The sequence below is a fragment of the Talaromyces rugulosus genome, chromosome III (genome assembly GCF_013368755.1).
Source record: "Talaromyces rugulosus chromosome III, complete sequence".
In the NCBI taxonomy this organism is placed as follows: Eukaryota; Fungi; Ascomycota; class Eurotiomycetes; order Eurotiales; family Trichocomaceae; genus Talaromyces; species Talaromyces rugulosus.
The window spans coordinates 1,703,257-1,722,214 of record NC_049563.1 but is presented as its reverse complement, the minus strand read 5'-3'; the positions used below and the strand labels follow the sequence as shown (position 1 = coordinate 1,722,214).

At 49.7% G+C, this 18,958-nt stretch overlaps 6 protein-coding genes across 6 annotated transcripts; 3 read left to right on the top strand and 3 right to left on the bottom strand.

Annotated features, from left to right (window-relative positions):
* Positions 1-1,617: 1,617 nt before the first annotated feature.
* Positions 1,618-4,541, bottom strand: TRUGW13939_05455 (uncharacterized protein; the record flags this gene model as incomplete). The annotated part of the gene is made up of 4 exons (XM_035488618.1): positions 1,618-1,970; positions 2,027-4,068; positions 4,130-4,178; positions 4,235-4,541. The coding sequence occupies 4 exons, from the start codon at positions 4,539-4,541 to the stop codon at positions 1,618-1,620; spliced, it is 2,751 nt and encodes a 916-aa protein (XP_035344511.1).
* Positions 4,542-4,733: 192 nt separating this feature from the next.
* TRUGW13939_05454 (uncharacterized protein) lies at positions 4,734-8,850 on the top strand (the record flags this gene model as incomplete). The annotated part of the gene is made up of 7 exons (XM_035488617.1): positions 4,734-4,862; positions 4,930-5,144; positions 5,208-5,268; positions 5,331-5,588; positions 5,705-5,826; positions 7,035-8,325; positions 8,392-8,850. 7 exons carry the CDS (start codon positions 4,734-4,736, stop codon positions 8,848-8,850), a joined length of 2,535 nt encoding a protein of 844 aa, XP_035344510.1.
* Positions 8,851-9,526: 676 nt separating this feature from the next.
* Positions 9,527-10,732, bottom strand: TRUGW13939_05453 (uncharacterized protein; the record flags this gene model as incomplete). Its single annotated transcript, XM_035488616.1, has 2 exons — positions 9,527-10,297; positions 10,373-10,732. The coding sequence occupies 2 exons, from the start codon at positions 10,730-10,732 to the stop codon at positions 9,527-9,529; spliced, it is 1,131 nt and encodes a 376-aa protein (XP_035344509.1).
* A 399-nt stretch (positions 10,733-11,131) lies between these two features.
* Positions 11,132-13,081, top strand: TRUGW13939_05452 (uncharacterized protein; the record flags this gene model as incomplete). Its single annotated transcript, XM_035488615.1, has 2 exons — positions 11,132-11,179; positions 11,264-13,081. The coding sequence occupies 2 exons, from the start codon at positions 11,132-11,134 to the stop codon at positions 13,079-13,081; spliced, it is 1,866 nt and encodes a 621-aa protein (XP_035344508.1).
* Positions 13,082-13,649: 568 nt separating this feature from the next.
* Positions 13,650-17,020, top strand: TRUGW13939_05451 (uncharacterized protein; the record flags this gene model as incomplete). The annotated part of the gene is made up of 6 exons (XM_035488614.1): positions 13,650-13,860; positions 13,918-14,761; positions 14,811-15,787; positions 15,837-15,884; positions 15,936-16,207; positions 16,262-17,020. 6 exons carry the CDS (start codon positions 13,650-13,652, stop codon positions 17,018-17,020), a joined length of 3,111 nt encoding a protein of 1,036 aa, XP_035344507.1.
* Positions 17,021-17,224: 204 nt separating this feature from the next.
* On the bottom strand, positions 17,225-18,370 carry TRUGW13939_05450 (uncharacterized protein; the record flags this gene model as incomplete). The annotated part of the gene is made up of 2 exons (XM_035488613.1): positions 17,225-18,110; positions 18,168-18,370. The coding sequence occupies 2 exons, from the start codon at positions 18,368-18,370 to the stop codon at positions 17,225-17,227; spliced, it is 1,089 nt and encodes a 362-aa protein (XP_035344506.1).
* Positions 18,371-18,958: the final 588 nt, after the last annotated feature.

Here is an 18,958-nt window from a genome sequence, read left to right as displayed (position 1 = left end):
TGATTGGTTGGAAGATAAAGCACGTGAGATAGCCTTAAATGTAATATCCAGGGGCTCTTCCTTCGTGTGCCTTGAAATATTTCTAGCTTCCAACCCGTTTATTATTCTTTTCTTGCCTAAATGTCTCGTCATATACAGGACTCCTAGCACACTCGAGAAAGCGATCGCCGCTTTACGACTTTTATCTTTTCAATCAGCATAAGCCTTGCCGGTTGAACGTCGTCTATTACGTGAAACTATTACCTACGCGGAGGCCAAAGAAAGGGAAGTCAATATTCTACATCAGCTCGGATATTTGCCACGTCAAAATGAGTTTTTTGGTTCTATTCGTGCACGCCGCAGTCTTGTGGAAATCCTAGTCGCTCATCATCTAGGTGTTCCCTCGCCTTAGATGAAGATACTACTAAATCAGATTTCGTTGCCTGTCAACAAATAGTATCGATAAATGAGCACCGCCGCTCTCTTCTCTTCGGGCTTGGAGAAAGTGGTCGTTCCGATTTCTTCGCCTGAGATGATGGCATTGTCGTAGTTAGTAATGTAATCATGAGCATTGAATTTATTTTTACCCACCTCTGTTGTCACTCGACGAAACGAGAAAACGAGTTCGTTAGCCTCACAATGCTTCACTCAGTACTGCTTTGCCTCACAATCTTTGGTCTTGCAACCTTCTGTTCCAGAGTGCTCGGCCATATTCTACTCATCCTCTCCTGGGAGCTGTATCACCTAAAAATGTTCCCTCTCGCGAAGATCGTCTGTTCCCTAGCAAAGCCTTTCTTCACCAAAGGAAACCCGTCAGACAAGAGATGGGTAAAAGAGGGTATCACCCACCTGCACGACCGATCCCGAACTCTCCAACACGAGATAGATCTATTACAGATAGAGATGCGAAAATTTCGGGAAGAACTCGAAATTCGAAATGGAAGAATCTGGAGCAGTGGAGTCTTGAAAGCCCTGCGTGAGAGGAAAGATGCTTTGGGGCAGGGTACCGAGAAAATATCTCAAAAGTACCGTCTATACGAGCTAGACTACGCTAGATTTATACTTGATGTACGCGACAGGGGGGTATGGGCGACCGCCTACTTCTTTCATGAGGCTATCTAGAAGCACCACCAAAGGAAGTCCGAATAGCATACAGTATTTTCTTAGACGTGGCTGTTGTGAAGGGATTCGATGACGAAGAGGGCGAAACAGCTTTTATTCCATGGCATAGGGAACTGGAAACGTTATATCAAAAGAGGGCACTTAAAGCAGGTTGGCCAGGAAGATGGGTATCAGTTGCAACTGGTTAATATTAATTGCTTTAATTTTATTCAAAACTCCGACACTAGAAATACAAGTGAAACAGTTGAGAGGACACATTTTCAAATGCAGCATACAGGGCAGAGTTGTGAAGCATTGGTTTTGATGAATTGAAGTAGGATATATAGACCGATTTGTGGAGGGGGGGATCGAGCAGTGCAAAAAAAAGGGGGATAGAATCAATAATGTGACAAAAGAAGAAACAACAACGCATAGGAATGCAGGTGTGAGGGGAAAACTATAGATGGCTAAGTTGATGGACGAAGGTCCATGGTCGGCTGAAAACGTGGTGAGGCTAGGTCGTAAAAAAGGGGTCATTTAATGGGTTAAAGCTGCAGGAAGGGGACCTTCCAGCTCAACCTGGTCCACAGTCCTTCGACTATTTTCAGACTCACGGAACAGGTCAGCAAAGTATTTCTTTGCAACTTCGCTTTCCTGCTGAACTTTGCTGACGTCTTCACGGCGGCGTGCGAGGTCTTCAATGCCCTGGGCCAGACTGGCCTGCAGGTTGGTGGCTGGCATCCACAGAACACGACGGACCTCATTAGCGATTCTGGACGCGTTGGAGTGAATGTAATCCACTTCGGTCAGACTTTCCGCCAATTTGCGTGAGAGCCGAGGCGGAAGAGTCTGTGGAATGGAAGAAATAATGTAGGCTGCAGCTAGGAAAGCTACGTATTTCAAGTCAGTGAATTTAGTCATTAAAAAAAGATAGGTCGAAACTTACCAGCAGCAACAATTCCGGGGACGATCATTCGTCTCATGTTGTTCGAGCCTAGCACCTTTGCTGCGCCAAAAACACCATCAACCCATCCAAAGCCACCGATTGCACGTCCACCAAGGACGGTGACAGCTGTCATTGCAAATCCTGTTCCAGCAACCTTCTCTTGCCTTTCCCAGAGTCCAGGGATGTCCACAAAGTCCCAAAGTTCAACTTGGGCATCGACCTGTCTCGCAAGAGTATGACGACGTTTGCGGAACATATTGTCAGCTCGGAAGCTGAGAGGAGTGAACTTGTCCTCCCCAACGTGCAATATTCCAAGCTGCTGGACATAAGCGACGCCCTGAACGGTCCTTGCACGGGCGAAGTTTTCACAGTCGGAAACGGATTCCGAGATTTGGTCCAGCATAGCAAGTTTGAGATCTTCAGCGTACTGGAAAGCTGAAAATAGACCAGGGTAGCTGACACCGAGATCACTATACGCAACTCGTTCTATGGTTTCCTTCAAGGCCGAACGAGTGTGCTTATAAACATCTTCCCAAGATTTCTCTATCGTTTCTTTGACACTTGTTTCAACGACTTCCTTTTGTTTCTGTTTATCTTCGAATGCCGGGATAATATCCTCAAGCTCTGTGCTGACGCGCTGGAGCTCCGAGTCGGCGACATCACGGTTGACGGATGCCAATGCATTGAGGTCAGCCAGGACGTTGAGAAGATAGGTTTTAGCTGGAGCCAGTTTCGACCGCGCACGCCTCTCAAGCACAAATCGTCGTAATGCGCTCTCAAGCTTTTCAAAGTCCTCGATTTTTTCCTTTTCTTTGCCTTTTCCTTTATCCTTGGATCCGTGCTCATCTCCATCGTCACCGTCATCACCATCACCGGGATCACCGCCCGGGCCTCCGTTCCCAGATCCCGAGCTCACCACAGCTCCTGGGGCGACAGGGATGGCATTGCTTGAAACAAAGTGAACAAGCTCAGCTGCATCTTTGTGTGTCTGGGGACTCATCTTTCCTATTTGGTCCAATACCATTCGCTGGCACCTGTCTTTGTCCCTGATATTGTCGAAACCGTTGACGACCATAAACATATATGCCTTTTCGTGAGCGGCATTTATGATGAAGTCTCTGGCAGAAAGGGTAAAGTGGTTGGCAGCAGAAACGACAAAAACGACAACGTCGATTTCTTCTTGGCGTGCGAACACTGCGGTTGTCTTGACCGAGTCAGAATTCAGTCCAGGCGCGTCAATGAGCGCAATGTCAACTACTCCATTGTTGAGCAATGACTCGTCGATTGTTCTGACGTCCTTCACGTAAACCTTGCATTGCATGTACTTTGAATTGTCGATTACAATGTTTTCAAGATCTGAAAGCGCAAAGACGTCGTAGGTGCTCTCGTCGTTTCGATTGTAAAATTGATCTTTGTGGATGGCGTGGACCTCCTCGACTCCATCATTTTGTCTGGCGTCGAGGACTTCGCAAAAGATACTGGTGCAGGGTTGCTGGTCTTCCGGCAGGATCTTGCGGCGCAACAAGGCATTGCAGAAAGTGGATTTTCCAGCATTGAGATCTCCAGTCACCAAGACTTTGCTAGACTTGTCTTCAATGCGGTCACGGAGCGACAAGAGGTGTTTGACGCTCTGGCTAATTTTGCCGTCCAACAATGAAGCAATTGATGTCTTCTCCAGCGAGTGGACCAATTCTGCTTGAGAAAGAGCACCCAGTTTGAGGTCGAGCTTCAAGATAGAGAACTCTTGAGCTATCTGAGGTGTCATTAACCTCGGCTCGGTTGACACACGACGGTCGGCGGAGGCACTTGATTCTGCCACGTCTTCCTCGCCTATAGTTGTCATTGCACGCTTCAGTGGTGCAGGTCGTGAGTCTGAGTTATCGGCCCCTGTGTAATCGGATTGGGTATGATGTAAAGAAGGCCGTTGCGAAGGCTGAACAGACGGGTAAATAGCCGGCCATTGCCGATTCATGTCCTGTAGTTCCTTCAACGTCTCGATTGTACGTGTAATGGCTCGACCCAGATTCATACGATTGTTGTTGCTGGAGAAAGGAAGTCCAGTTAGCTATACTGCTCCCATGCGAAAGGACTAATAATACATACTATTGAAATTGAAGGACCTGGCTCGAAAACATCTGTCGATCACCCGAGGCTGTTCACGATAGTCAGCTCTGTATCCCGTCAATGCCTTTAACGGGATGAACTCACAAGCCAGGGTGGATGAAGGGGCAGGCGAAGGCTGGTCCTCTAGAAGTCCAGCGCGCCAGTCGGTAAGGTCGCCACCTGCCAACGCGCTGTCTCCGGAAACGCTGTCTCCGTAACCCGAGTCGCGATTCAAAGAGGAAACCAACGCCTCTGCAGCTGACGATCTGGCACCGTTGCCGACGGTGAGATATTGCGGTGTTGCCCAGGCGGGCTGGTTTTCCTGGGGGTCTCTTTCGTCATGTCGCGCATTCGAGGATCCCTCCCCGCTGGACGAGGATTCGCCGTTTTTGGAAAAATAATCTTGGGCCATCGTTCGTGACGCGCAGAGCAATGCTACCTGAGCAGGACAGCCGTGAAGTCCATAGGAAGCGGATTCGTAGGGTTGATGTAATTCGTATATCACGAGGTGCGAGGAACGAAACGAACGAGCTCGGTTGAATGTCATGGCCGGTCCGAGGCTCCCGAACGGGCTTGGCGCGTCTTGGCAGAGCATTGTCTGTTGATGTCACTTGCTTCTCCCAGGCTGTTAACGCCTCCGCTTGCTGCCTGTTCTCATCCCTCGTCCTCAGTTCTTGTGTTTTGCGTGTTCTCTTCTCAGAGGAACACCACTGGCGTTCTTGTCGTGATGAATGTGAGTGTGCCGATACTGCCGGCCTCCGACTGCGGCGTGACGCTTTCCCCCCGCTAACCTTGGACAGATTGTAGAATGGGCCTTTGGCAAGCGCATGACGCCTGCAGAGCGCCTGCGCAAGCATCAGCGTGCATTAGAGCGGACTCAGCGAGAACTTGACCGAGAGCGGATCAAGCTGGAAAACCAGGAAAAGAAACTGGTCCAAGACATCAAGAAGAGTGCCAAGAATGGGCAGATTGGCGCTTGCAAGATCCAAGCAAAGGATCTTGTCAGAAGCAGAAGGTATTGGCAGCCTCGAGAGGACAACGTTATGGACAGACCCCAGCTAAACTATTCCCTATCCAGATACATCCAGAAATTCTACCAGATGCGGACGCAATTACAAGCCATCTCTCTACGGATCCAGGTATAACCAAGTCCCCACCGCTGGGTTAAGCATTCGATGCTAATCATTATGGAAAACAACAGACTGTCCGCAGCAACGAACAAATGATGCAATCGATGAAGGGAGCCACGGCGCTTTTAGGTAGCATGAATAGACAAATGAACTTGCCCGCTTTACAACGAATAGCTATGGAATTTGAAAAAGAAAACGAAATCATGGACGAGCGGCAGGAGATGATGGATGATGCGATTGACGAGGCTACGGGCATTGAAGACGAAGAGGAGAGCGAAGACATTGTGAAGGAAGTCCTTGATGAAATTGGAGTAGATCTGGGCCAGGCCGTGCGTTTGTCTTTCCCTCTTTTCTTCTTCTCTACCTACCTTTGCCCCCTTCTTCCCTTGAGTATCGCTGCAGTGTCACAGTGACCTCTGTGCGCAAAAGACTGACAATTATACAGTTTGGCGAGACCCCAACCGGAATCGACAAGGAAACTGTAGGAGAAGCCCGGGTGGCCCAAGCGATTGGCGGTGGTGCTGGCGAAGACGACGACCTGCAAGCTCGCCTCGACGGTCTTCGAAGGTGATGCTGGAGGTGCATATGTTTTTAGCTGGAAGAATACGTACTCAATTTGGCGCCACGGAGTCTGGTGTGTTTTGGGGTTTGGCGATGAGGACTGCGAATCTGCTAGTCAGTCAGTCAGTCCGTATACCTGTAATGCAGAATTAGTGATATTAAGCATGGCAGTATCCTGCGGTGATGACCCAGCGAGTAGCAGTAATCGGTGCTAGGTGTAGCTTGTTGGGCCCGATGAGGTCAGTTGGAACTTGGCGGCGGCTGCACATGGATGATGGTGGGGTAAATTTAATGGCCGGCAGGAGTTCTCTTCCTGCAACTAAGCAGCAGCAGCATCAATTGATTGCTTCACCTTGATCATCAATCAATAATACGATAACCTCACCCCCGGTCGTTGTGCCTCCCCAGGTGGCTTGTCTCGCTCGCCCCTTTCGTGCTTCGTGCAGCGTGCAGCGACCGCACTGCGGCGTCACTGGTGCCCACGGCCTCAGTACTAATAATAGCGTCCAGCCTAACTTGCTACGTACTACTAGCAGTTAGTTGGCGCTACCTGGTGCCCACTGCCCACAGCCCACCCTATCTGACTGACTACGTACGGTTCGTCGTCGATTCCGATCTCTTTGGGCTGTCGCTGGGCCCCTCGCTTCAACTGCCGGGCTCTCCCAACTCAGCGCCTGCTGACATCCTCCGGTCGAACTCCTCTGTGCTAATCAGCCATTCCTCTGTGTCGGACAGTTCTATATTGTACGCCTCAGATCCGGTCTAGCTCGTGGATTCCGTCGGCTTCCCCCGGCACTGCGCCCCAGAACTCACCGCGGCCACCGTCCTGTCGTCTTTCGCCTTCACTGGTTTGACAGAAAACAAGCCATCTGCTGAAATCAACGGTTGCACAATCACCACTGATCGAGTGCATTGACCCCGGTGCCTGTAAGCCATCCTGTTGAAACCCCACACTAGCGAATTGGTTCGGTATCGCTCCTCTTAACTAACAACATATCTTTACGCAGGACCTACCTCTACACACTTTCTCTCCACAACATCCGATTTCTTTGCATTCCTTGCATTTCTACTACGCCCTGTCTCGCAGCTTCTATCGCCGAGTTGAGCTCTGGTCTTCGCTCGCATTAGTCAGCACAGCTCCTGGTCCTTGAAACTATCAAGCTGGCAGGAAGCAAACGCAGAAGTTTCTCTTCTCAGGGTGGGTTGCTGAACAGAATGTTCGGTGGCTCCTCGAGCCCACCCAAAGAGAAAACTGACCTGGTGCCTTCAACTGGAACCAGCCCGACTGCTCCACTAACCGTCAACACAGAGGATATCGGAGGGGGAGGACGAGAAAAGAAAACTACGACTTCATCATCTGGATCTGCGAACAGAAAGAACAACGAGGACCAGACAGCCGGTGATAGGAAACGGCGAAGTAGCTCGGTGACAAAAGCTGCATCCTTTTTCACCAACGCAAAGAACTCGTTTCATTTTGCTAGTCGAGAACCGTCTCATCATCCTAGTCAAATCCCTCAGAGTCCGTTACAAAAGCTGGGGAAGATGGATCCCGCCTTGAGTGTGCCTCAGGGCTCCTTGAACAACTCTGCCGGGGAGTCAGTGCCTACGCCGCGTTCGTCATTCCGAGTCGGTGTTACAGAAGATAAGAATCGGAAATGTCGTAGGACTATGGAAGACACACACGCATATCTTTACCACTTCCTAGGAACGCCCGCCCCGGTCGCCACCGAGGATCCCGCAACCAATGGCAATGACTCGGCTGGTTCAAGCGAAGCAGTCACAGATGAGAATGAGTCCACACATGTTGTCGAGACAGACAATGGGTATTTTGCTATTTTTGATGGGCATGCTGGTACATTTGCCGCTGAGTGGTGTGGGAAGAAGCTGCATCTTATTCTTGAGGAAATCATGCGGAGAAACCCTAACACCCAGGTCCCTGAGCTGCTAGACCAGGCGTTTAGCAGTGCCGACCAGCAGTTGGAAGCGCTACCCCTGAAGAACAGTGGCTGCACGGCAGTTGCAGCAGTGTTACGTTGGGAAGACCGGATAGCCAGCTCACAGTCTGCTACAGGCTCTGTGCCCATAGGTCCAGCTGCTGCCTCCGCAAGCAAGCTAGAAATTTCCTCAGATTCGGCTTCGGAATCTGCTCAAACGCCCACCCAATCTTCGGCCAGCCCAGAGTCCACATTGCCAAAGCTCCAGGAACCTGCATCTCGCCAGCGTGTCTTGTACACGGCGAATGTCGGTGATGCTCGGATCGTACTGTGTAGAAATGGTAAAGCTCTGCGGCTTTCATATGACCATAAAGGCAGTGATGAGAACGAAGGGAAACGTATCGCGAATGCTGGTGGTCTTATCTTGAACAATCGTGTCAACGGTGTTCTCGCTGTCACGAGAGCCCTCGGAGATATATACCTGAAAGATCTGGTTACCGGTCATCCATATACGACCGAGACTGTCATTCAACCTGATCAAGATGAATTTATTATTTTGGCCTGTGATGGAGTAAGCTGTCCTCACCCTCAATTAAACTCATTCTCAATGACAAGTGATTTACTAAATGCCACATAGCTATGGGATGTTTGCACGGACCAAGAAGCAGTCGACTTGATACGAAACGTCAAAGACGCCCAGGAGGCATCCAAGATGCTTGTGGATCATGCTTTATCGCGCTTCAGCACGGATAATTTGTCTTGTATGGTCGTACGTTTCGACGCCAATCTGATTCGAGACGTTGTCGAACGCCGTATAGATCCAATCGGAGTTGAAGGAGACCCGTCTTCCAAGGACAAAGGCGGCGTAAGCGAGGCTGACAAGATCATCGAAGGCACGAAGAAACAACTGAACGATGCAAATGCCGATGGCACTCTGAATGTTAACCTAGGTCTCAATGCCAAACTTAAAGCAGGCCCTGCCGAAGTAGCATCTGCTGAATCGCCGGGTCCAGAGGTTACAGTCGATGACACATTGAACCCGCTGAATCCAAAAGATGCTATCAGTACTGAAAGTGAAAGTAACCCTGCAAAGTGAGAGAAATTACAAATGGCACCGGGACAAGAAACAAGACAAGAGAAAAAGACGATTCCGTTTAGCCAGGCTTGATTGGCCTGATTATAATGATGTTGTTATGCCCACAGAGTGCGAATTTGAAGTTCTCATTCAATTAGCCCTAGGTTTCCGGGCATAGACCATTTTGTGACCCGCCTTTTTTTTAAACTTTTTTATTTTCTTCTCATAATGATTCTTCATGAATTGTATTATTTGGTTGGGGGAGTTGCAAATGGGTATAACGAAATCTGTTTGATATTATCCGAGGAAGATCAATGGATCTTATCCACAACAATTTTCTAGTTGAACTGTGCTGTAGATTTCTCCTGCTTTTAATGACTTTTTCTTAACCGACGACGCATAGGTGTTGTATGCATAAAATTGATATTCGTAATGAGATACATCCATTTCTATCAATCGATGTCACGAGACAATGGGGTTCCCTTTTTAACATCATTCGAGTACATCGATGTCAATTGGTCAATTGATATCAAAAAACCTAGTCAGATTACAAAGTCTAACCTCTCAGGCGCCAGAAAGTACATGTAGCTAAATGGACATAGTGAAGACACGTAGAGAATACATATGTTACAAAAAGAGAGAAAGAGAGAGACAGAGAAACACACTAGAGGAGAAAGGAAAGAATATAGACCATTGATCACTGGGTGGTGGCCTGCTCCTCTACAACTTCTGGTTTTCCCTCTGCAAACGCATTCTCGGCTAGAATATCATCATTCCCATCGCGCTTTTGTCCCGGGATGATGTGCTGGTGGGTTAAATCCAGTACGCCATGGCTGACACGGTCCGGCCAGGTCTTGGCCCACTGGGCATCGTGAATATCGTTCCACAGAATCTTGACCTGCTGTGGCTCAAGGTTGTACTCCTTGATCCCAGTAATGTCGCCAATCTTGTATCCAACAAGCTCCTCAAATTCCTGTACTCGCTTGGCGGCCGCCTCTGACGCTTGTTGATCCGCCATTCTTCCTTGTCGCCTGCGCTGCCGCGCTTTGCGCGTCATGTATCCTCTCTTGCCAGACGCGAATTCATTCTTGATTTCTTCTTCCTGAATGGCGATTATGGCGGCAATATCGGCAACGCTAGTGGCTTTTTGGTTCATGACCGCACGGGCTCTGTCCCTCTTTTTCATCAACTGTCCCACCCTTTTCTCGTATTCTTCGTCGAATTTCTTGGCTTCCTCCGGCTCTTTGGGTCGTCTCTTGTCCAGCCACGCTTGGGATGTGGAGACCAATTCCTTGGGCGGGGAAAGTTGTCGTTGCGTAGAGAACTCGCGCAGAAGATGGAAGGCTCGAAGACCGACTTTGGCGTCGTCGAAATGGACTGAGTAGTACGGAACCCACATGTCCTTGCGGAGGGAGGCTGGCACTGTTTTCTTTCCGTGGTATATCAATTGTGATAGCACATTGTTTCTCTACACATCAATTTGTTAGCTTCGTTCCATTGATCCAGAAAGGACAAAAAAAGAAAAGGAAATGCGTAAACGCACCTCAAGGGATCGGGTTAGTGAGTAAACGACCTGGCTCGTTCTCATGTTGCTGTACACAAAGATGTTCCGGCCATGGGTGATCCGGTTCAATGCCTTTCGCAGTCGGGCACCTTCTTGCCTCTGGAATTCCCTCGCAGCATTGGATCTGGGATCGCGGACTCTTCCTTGGATAATAGTGTCGGGTTTAAGTAGCGGATAACGGGTGATATTCCAGGCTGGAATTTTTGTCGGGTCAAGAACCCATCCTGGTTTCTTGGTCGGGTCGGCAGAGGGTTTTTTGCCAAGTACGAAGTTGTCCAAGTTCACCTTCTTGAGATACCGGCCGATATTGACCCTTATCCGGGAAAGAGTTTGTCTCATTGTTGTGTCCCGGTTGAATGAGTCGGACGAAAAGCTGCCAGACCTGCTACAGGCAATTCGTGTGAAGGATCATCAGCACCAGTTGGTAGCAGCAGGTTGGCCGTGGCGGTGGTGGTGGTAGTTGTGGTAGTGGTGGTGTTGTTGATGCAGGAAAATCGGGTTTATCAGTTTCGGCTCCAATTTTCGATGCTGGCCTTAGCCCGATTCGGCGGTGCTTGCTTCCGCGTCAAGTCGCCGTAGCAAAGACGACCACCCAACAACCACCACCAACTAACCTGCTGGAGAATGCGATGGCTGATGGAGCCCTTGGTCTTTCTGCCATGCTTCGAGTTGTCCACGCGCAGACGATGAACCAGTCGCCCACTCCACCTCTGTTTGACGCATAAGGACCGTCAAGCCATGTCTGACTCGGGCGCCCGTCACGAGAAACAGCTGCTCTTTTCCGCGGTGCGAACCCCTTTTAATCCTCTCATTATATTTACTGTTATTTTTAAAGGAGCGCGTGACTGATGACAGTGAGCGCGGATCTAGAAAAGGAAGCTGCGCCATTTGCAAGGCATATCAATTCGCAACTTGTTGATTTCGCCTCCCTCTCGGACGCGCGGAAAGACCATCGACGACGATGACATTCCTCAGTCTCTGAGATCTCCCAATAAATTCGTTGCGCACCCTGAGAGTCGAAATTTGACTCATTCTCGCTCATACACGAACCTCAAATCATCGTCTACCGAGGATCCTGGTGAGCCCCATAGCGAAGACAATGACGACAGAGCTCCAGAGTCGCGACTGGGCCGCAGGAGAAGAAGCACCTTGCTTTGGAGCGGCGCGAACTCGGAAAACAGACAAATCAAGCTAGAAGACATTTCTCGCAGTCGAATTGCCAATACGTGGTTCTCGATCCATTGCGATGGCATTGACGACCCTGTGTATATCAGCGAGGTCATCGAGAACGCGATGAACCCGTCGTTTCGGTTTTTCGACCTCAATGAATGCGGGCCCTATGTCTCACGATCGGACCAATTGACCGTTAAAGTATGGGCTAAATCAGAGCAGATGAGCGAGTACATGCAGTTGCTTGAGCTTCAACTTAGTCTCAGGTCTCTACAATTTGTCGGTAAATCGCTGGAAGCTTTTCACCAGCCCCTGCCAACCAATTGCATCCTTTTCCATTTTCCTGAAGGAATTTTCACGAATTTGACTGGTCTGCCGCCGTCTCAGTCGGTTGCACCAACTAGTGCTCCTAAAGGCGCGTTTCGAGGTGAACCCCAACCTACTTCCTCCTACGATGCCTTGATGCGCCTGGCGAATTTGGATGAATGCGTCCAGGACGCACTCGCTACGAGGGGAAAACTGGAATCTCAAATCAATGCTATACTACAAAAGAATCACGCGGCTCTTGATCTCATAGACCGCGTCTCGCAAGCTGAGGAAAAGGCCTCGCTGGTCAAAAGAAGCACCGCCCTGGAGAGGAAGCAAGTGCGGTGGAACGTGAAGCGCAGAGACGACCTTCTCGCAAGCATCAGGGCCAGGAGAGAAGCCATGGACATGGGTCGGGAGACTCAAGCCAAGACGTATAGCCACTTGCCTGATGCACGATTGAAAATGGCTTCGAGTTCCTCTTTGCTAGAAAGAAACGAGGAAGATGTCAAAGGCCAGATTCGCCGGATCTCTGAAGACCTATTGATTATATATCCGATCGAACCTATCCCAGGTAAAACACTCGCCTTTACCATTGCCGGATTGGCTCTTCCCAATTCATCGTTTGACGATGTTGACCGAGAGTCGGTGGCAGCGGCCCTTGGATACACCGCACACCTTGTTCATCTTTTATCGTTCTACCTCTCAGTCTCTCTTCCATATCCTATCCAGCCGTACCTGTCGAGTAGCTTTATTCAAGACCCGGTTTCTATTGCTCTTCAGCGACGGACTTTTCCGCTTCATCCGGTTAACGTCCAGTACCGCTTCGAATACGGAGTGTTTTTATTGAACAAGAACATTGAATTCCTGATGAGCCGGGCTGGCCTGAGAGTTCTTGATATCCGCCACACGTTGCCGAACCTCAAATACCTCCTTTACATACTGACCGCTCGCACAAGTGAGCTCCCCGCCAGAAAAGCTGGCGGTTTCCGGGGTCTACTCCTCGGACGACGGACGCCGGCTCTGTCCAGACAGGGGAGCCAGGACAGCTTTGGCAGCGCTGACACTGTGCTTTCTCAGCAGTTGTCGTCTGACTTTCACCACTTTAGAATGCCGTCAGCCAGCGATGATCCTTCTAAAGCCAGGACATGGCTGCCAAAGACATCTCCTTTCGCTAAGATGGCTCCTCCGCTGGCAAACGGGCTGAGCTGAACAATCTACGTACTTGGACACATACGCTGGACACATGACCATTGGCGAATGATATTTGAAGAAAAAAAGCTTACCATTCATGAGAAGAATTTACCCTAACTGCTAATGGGCGCCACCCCTAGATCTCCCTTGATCTCCCCCAGCAGCCATCTAGCATGGCTTTCAACTGCACGTGTAAATCAATCAATAATAATCAACAGGCGAACCACTTTTATTGGGTCTTAGTTAATATTATCTAAAATTAATCGAGGTCGTATGTGAGCAAAATTTGCTGGAGATCTCCCCGCATTTGGCCGGCTGGGGCCGGAGACAAGCGAATTCTGGGGTACGGGTCTTTGCTATTGTTCGTGCACCGTAATCATAATAATAACACTGTCCCGATTTTTATTTTCTTCTTTGCGAGAATTGCGAGTGTATTGCTGCGGAGTGGACTTGGTTGAGTCAGAACAGGTGATTCGGACATTTATCAGCCCCGCCGTGACCGCCTTGATAAGTTGATGCACGCTGTCGCTCGCTTTGCATCGGCAATTCCCTCGCGACCTCACCCACTCCGTGCCGATAGAAGGCGATGCCGACCACCAGCATGATGGAGATGGAGTCCACTGCCGATGCCCAGATGATGCAGGATGTCCTGCCCAACAGCGCTACCGCTACAAACAGCGAGGCTGTCTACCAGGGCTCCGACGCTGCTGCTGCTGCTGCGGCCGCCGCTGCCCACCGTCGCGGATACCAGGCATGCGACCCGTGTCGTAAACGCAAGGTCAAGTGCGATCTTGGAAGTGCGTTTAACCTGTTGCTTTCGGTGTTTTATATATACTGACCTGGACAATTGACAGGCGTCGATAACCCGCGTCCTCCACCATGCGTGCGATGCCGCCGCGAAAGCAAACGATGCGAATTCTCCGCGACCAGGAGGAAGCGCAAGGCCTCTGATGCCACCGACCACGAACCAGACGGTCCTCTGCGGCGCGATAGGCGCATGATGATCGGCGAGGTGTCCTATAGCGAGTCGCCAAGTATAGGAAGCAACGGGAACAACAACGAGTCGCCGTATGCGCCGCCTTCGTCTGCCTCGTATGAGGCGAGTGGAGGAGGCATTACAAAGCCGCAATGGCCTGAAACTTCTCCTTCGTCCTCTGTCCATCGCTCAGCGTCGGTCGCCCAGAAGGAACATTACCAGCCCAGCGCTCAGCCGGCGACACACTTCCGCGACGCGAAGAACGTGCAGCCGTCGGGGACATACTCGATGCCAAGTCGAGCTTCAGCTGGGATAGAAAGCAGGCAGCACGTCATGAACAAGACCGCAGCCGATTTGCTGTTCCCCACCATTTCTAACACCCATGATGCTTTGCACCTGCTGTCCGAAGCCGCGGGGAGGACAGAGGATTTGAATCGCCAAAACCTGGAAAACCAAGCACGTCAATCCGGTGCTTCATATGGCGGGCAAATCCCAACGGGCCCCGGGGTGTTTTCGAGAAATGCCCGCCACTCGTATACCAAAACTGAGCACTCTACCGCAGCGGAAGGATATGCCAATACGCATGGTTCAGATTACCGGAAGCACGGTGTGAGCCCGACTCAGGATCCTGGCTACCTGGACGCTGTGAAAGCATGGTCTCGCCTGCGATTCGTTCGCGCCGGATGGCTTACTGTAGAAGAAGCCATGGCCTACGTTGCATAGTAAGAACTTTATATGCCCATTTATATTCAATTACTAACCCTCACACAGTTACTATAAACATCTCGCTCCACTAAGCCCAATCGTGATTCCGGATTTCTCTCCACCCTCTACTCACCGAGCTTTGCTCACCGACGAACCTGTACTGGCAGTAGCGATGCTGACAACCGCTTCGCGCCATATGAAGCCGAAAGGTGATGGTTCCCACACTCGAGGCTACTATATCCACGACCGGCTTTGGGCATACCTCCGTGGAATGATTGAACGTCTGTTCTGGGGACAAGAGAAATTCGCCGGCAACTCGGTCGGAATGAGCACCCCTAGGTCTCTTGACATCGGACCCCCTCCAGCATCGGCGTCTTTACGAGGCAACCTACGCTCTCTGGGCACAGTAGAAGCTCTCCTTATACTGACAGACTGGCATCCGAGGAACCTGCATTTCCCTCCTGGTGATGACGAGAATACTTTGTTAGATACGGATGCCCTGTTACAGACACGTGGTGACGGAGACGGCGAAGGTCGAAACCAGCCTGGCGGAGGTCTTGAAGGGCGGCTTGCCTTTCAGAAATGGCTGGAGCCCACATGGCGCTCAGATCGAATGTCATGGATGCTGCTGAGCACTGCGCAAGCCCTGGCCTTTGAGCTGGGCGTATTTGACCTGAAGGATCTCAGCGGCCAGGAATCTGTCGAAGAGCAAATGCGCAAACGCCGAGTGCGCCGGCTCATAATTGTTTATATCACGCAAAGCAGTGGGCGGCTTGGTATTCCTTCAATGCTGCCGCTGGACAAATGGAGCGGTGATATTGAACCACTATCCCCGCAAGATGCTTCTGATGTCGACCTTTCCACGGATCGGATGCAGGACCTCTGGGTCCAGATATCAAGGATCATGTCTCTGAGCAATTCAGACCTTTTTCCATCCAAGGAGAAATCATCGGAGCTCATCCAGACTGGACGTTATAAGGAACGAATTGCCGAGTTCATTCCGAGGCTACAGGCTTTCAAAGCCAACATGGAGAGTGTTCCTCGTAAGTGAACCCGACTTGACTTTGGGATGTTTTAACTGAACAATTATAGTGTCTCCTCAAATGCGCAATATCTTGGCTATCGAATACGAATACACCCGTAAGTCACCCACACGTTACTACTAAACACTTTTAAACTGACCATGACAAGGTGTCTACGTCAACTGCTTGGCATTGCAGGCAGTGGTGGAACGGTGGACAGCAATCAATAATGAACCATCCAACAAATCTTCCGCCTCCGGGTCCCTTCGGGTGCTTATGGAGCTCTATCGTGTCAACGAGAAGTATATTCAAGAAGTGGTGGATGCTTCGCGGAGGATCCTTTCAATTGTGCTCGAAGGCCTCGTCCCGGGGGATCATCTGAAGCATTGCCCTGTCAGAACATTCTTCAGAGTCCTATCCGGGATGATTTTTATTCTCAAGGTAAGTTCAACTATACACTAGCTTGCGAGATTCCGGTCTAACATGTTGAAATAGACATTTACTCTGGGAGCAACCGAGGACGACGTTCGTGTGTCATTAGCTCTGCAAGACCGAACTATAGAAGCTCTACGAACCTGTGTTGTTGACGATGTTCACCTTAGCAATACGATTTCTCGCCTATTGGAGCTGCTGACAACGAACATCCGCACAAGGTTTCTACGGTTCGCACCAACAGATCGAGGCGTTGATGGCGAGGGGAATGAACGCAATTCTCAACCAGACTCGCGACTTTCGTCTCCCAGGCCGACCAAGGACAACCCACAGATCCGTAGGGAAGCACATCACCAATGGCCACATCCACAGAATACAGGCCACAATGTTAATTATCATGTTGACCATACCAATCAACCCGTCACAAGCTACCATGACCCTTTAGCAAATATCCCGGCTCAGCCCATCAATTCGTCTAACATTGGGGTTTCCTTTATGCCACCTCCCCCTTCGGTTTACCATAGCTATTACGACCCCAACGATACACCCCCGAAGCTTGACGAGCCCGCGTCAATGGTGCACGAAGGTGGCCTCCCTGACTGGTTTGCGTTACCACTGGATCAATTCTTCAACAATTCTACGGGGGCAGTTGATCAGGGACTGGGAGGCACTGGCCCGATGCTAGGAGAATTCGATATGCTGGAAGTTCTCCTCAACGAGGGCTACGATAAAGATGGACATGCTGGCGGCTCTGCTGGTGGCGGTGGCGCTGCTGATGGTGCTGATCCTATGCCGAGCAATGATCACCCTTCCTTCATTTGATTAAGCCGTACATATTGATGATGTAATGAGTTTTTGCTTTTGTCTATAATTGCGTTTGATTATTTATTCCCCTTTTGGTCTTTTTTGCTTGTTGAAAAAAAATTTTCTCTTGTATTTATCACTCGGTGTAGAGTCGATATATGATACCCGCTCGAATATCAACTTCTACTGTCACCAAGTGTGGCTGTTTCTAGTTACACATAATTAAACCACCTGTTTCCCTAGCCCTAACCTCATCCCTCCCATATCGAAAACAACATATTGACATTTCAAAAACGGGTGACCTAGCACTGAAAACCCCAGGTCTTTCTGACTCTGCAAACTTCCAAAACACTTTGTTTCGCCATGCAGCTGGCCTACTTTCGCATAAGCCATGAGATCACTGGGGATTGTGGCAGTATAATCCCCAATCTTCATCGATAGATTGGGGATATCCTCGTCACAGTCGAATATAAATCCGTTCATGGATGGCTCGTTCATCGCCGACGGGATCTGGGCGTAGTAGTCGTGCACGATTTGATTTGGTAGCATGAGAATCGATGTGCCCGTGTCGACAGCGACGGTTTCGACGCGGAACTGTTTGCTTGTCAGATCACCTACCGTGTATCCATCCAGACGAATCGCCCAGAGGCCATCGGATTGGTTGACGGGTGTGTAGCTGAGGTTGTCTTCCTTGTATTTCCGATGATCGATGAATCCAAAATCAAGGCTTCCTGCTCTTTCTCCCTCGCGCCGGAGTGCAGTCGTAAATACCGGGGTTTCCAGCTCATCTTTGATACTCTCGAAGAATGTTGGCTGAGGTATCGGCCTCACGGTGTTGATATTCCCGAATCCAAGCCCTAAGATACCGTCTCGTGATGTTTGTGTGACAAACGATATAGGCACGTCTTCGGCGGCTTGCACGGATGAATTCAGGGCCTCGAGGCTTCCGAGCTTGATCTTGTCTTTATATACGGTGCCGCTGACAGTTGTGCCCTCTGCGTACGACGTGGTGAAATTATAATGGTCGAGGTGCTGTGCGTGACGAGAGGGTTTGTAGAGGTTGTGTCCAATTTGCTCGGCCGGCGAGAGTCTGGATGAAAACGTCCATCTAGCATCAAAAATATCAGTACAATATTGACGACTGTTTTTTGTTGTTATAACTCACAAATCCGAAGAGCCAGTGTCGATACTCAGATTCAGCGTCGAGTCTCCAATTTGCATAGGCACCACGAAGAATTCATCATCCGGGACAAGCGTAACCTCGATCGAAGATCTGTGCTTGTGCTTGTTCGTATGTTCTTCGGCTGATGCCAGGGCAATCACAATACATGTATAAAGTGCAGCCTGGACATGGCTTCCCCAAATCATAGTTGCCTTTTCTATCCTACCAAGCAGATAGAGGCCTCCAAATTTGGCCTGTGATTGAAACGGCTCGGCGCTCCTTGACGAATAGACACGCAAAAGACGACTATTGACAACTCTTGTATGGCACTTGTCCGTAAAAGAGTGAGCTGAGCTAGGGAAAAATATCTGCAAAATTATCAATCTGAAAGAAGAAGAAAAAAGACAAAAGGAAATAGAGACAACTCAAATAACCGACGAAAGGGGGATCAGCAGATCGACACAATCTATGACTTCTCAATCCACTACTTTTAGGAAAGAATACAAACTGAATAGTTGAAGATTATTTTTCGATGACTATTGATTCAAACGGACCTATGTTAAATATAATATAATTGTGATTTTCAGAGGCGGTTGCTATCGAATTAGGGCTGGAATGTTAATATATTTCCTTTTTGGGAATAGGGCATGCCTAGATCTTAACTGGCCACCTGCAGTCGCTGACGCAATGCACCACCAGGTTAAATGCGAGCAAGGGCCACCTGCATGTGGAAATCGTGTATTAATTATACTACTACTAATATGTGCAATCGATCTCAAACAATTCAACGTCGA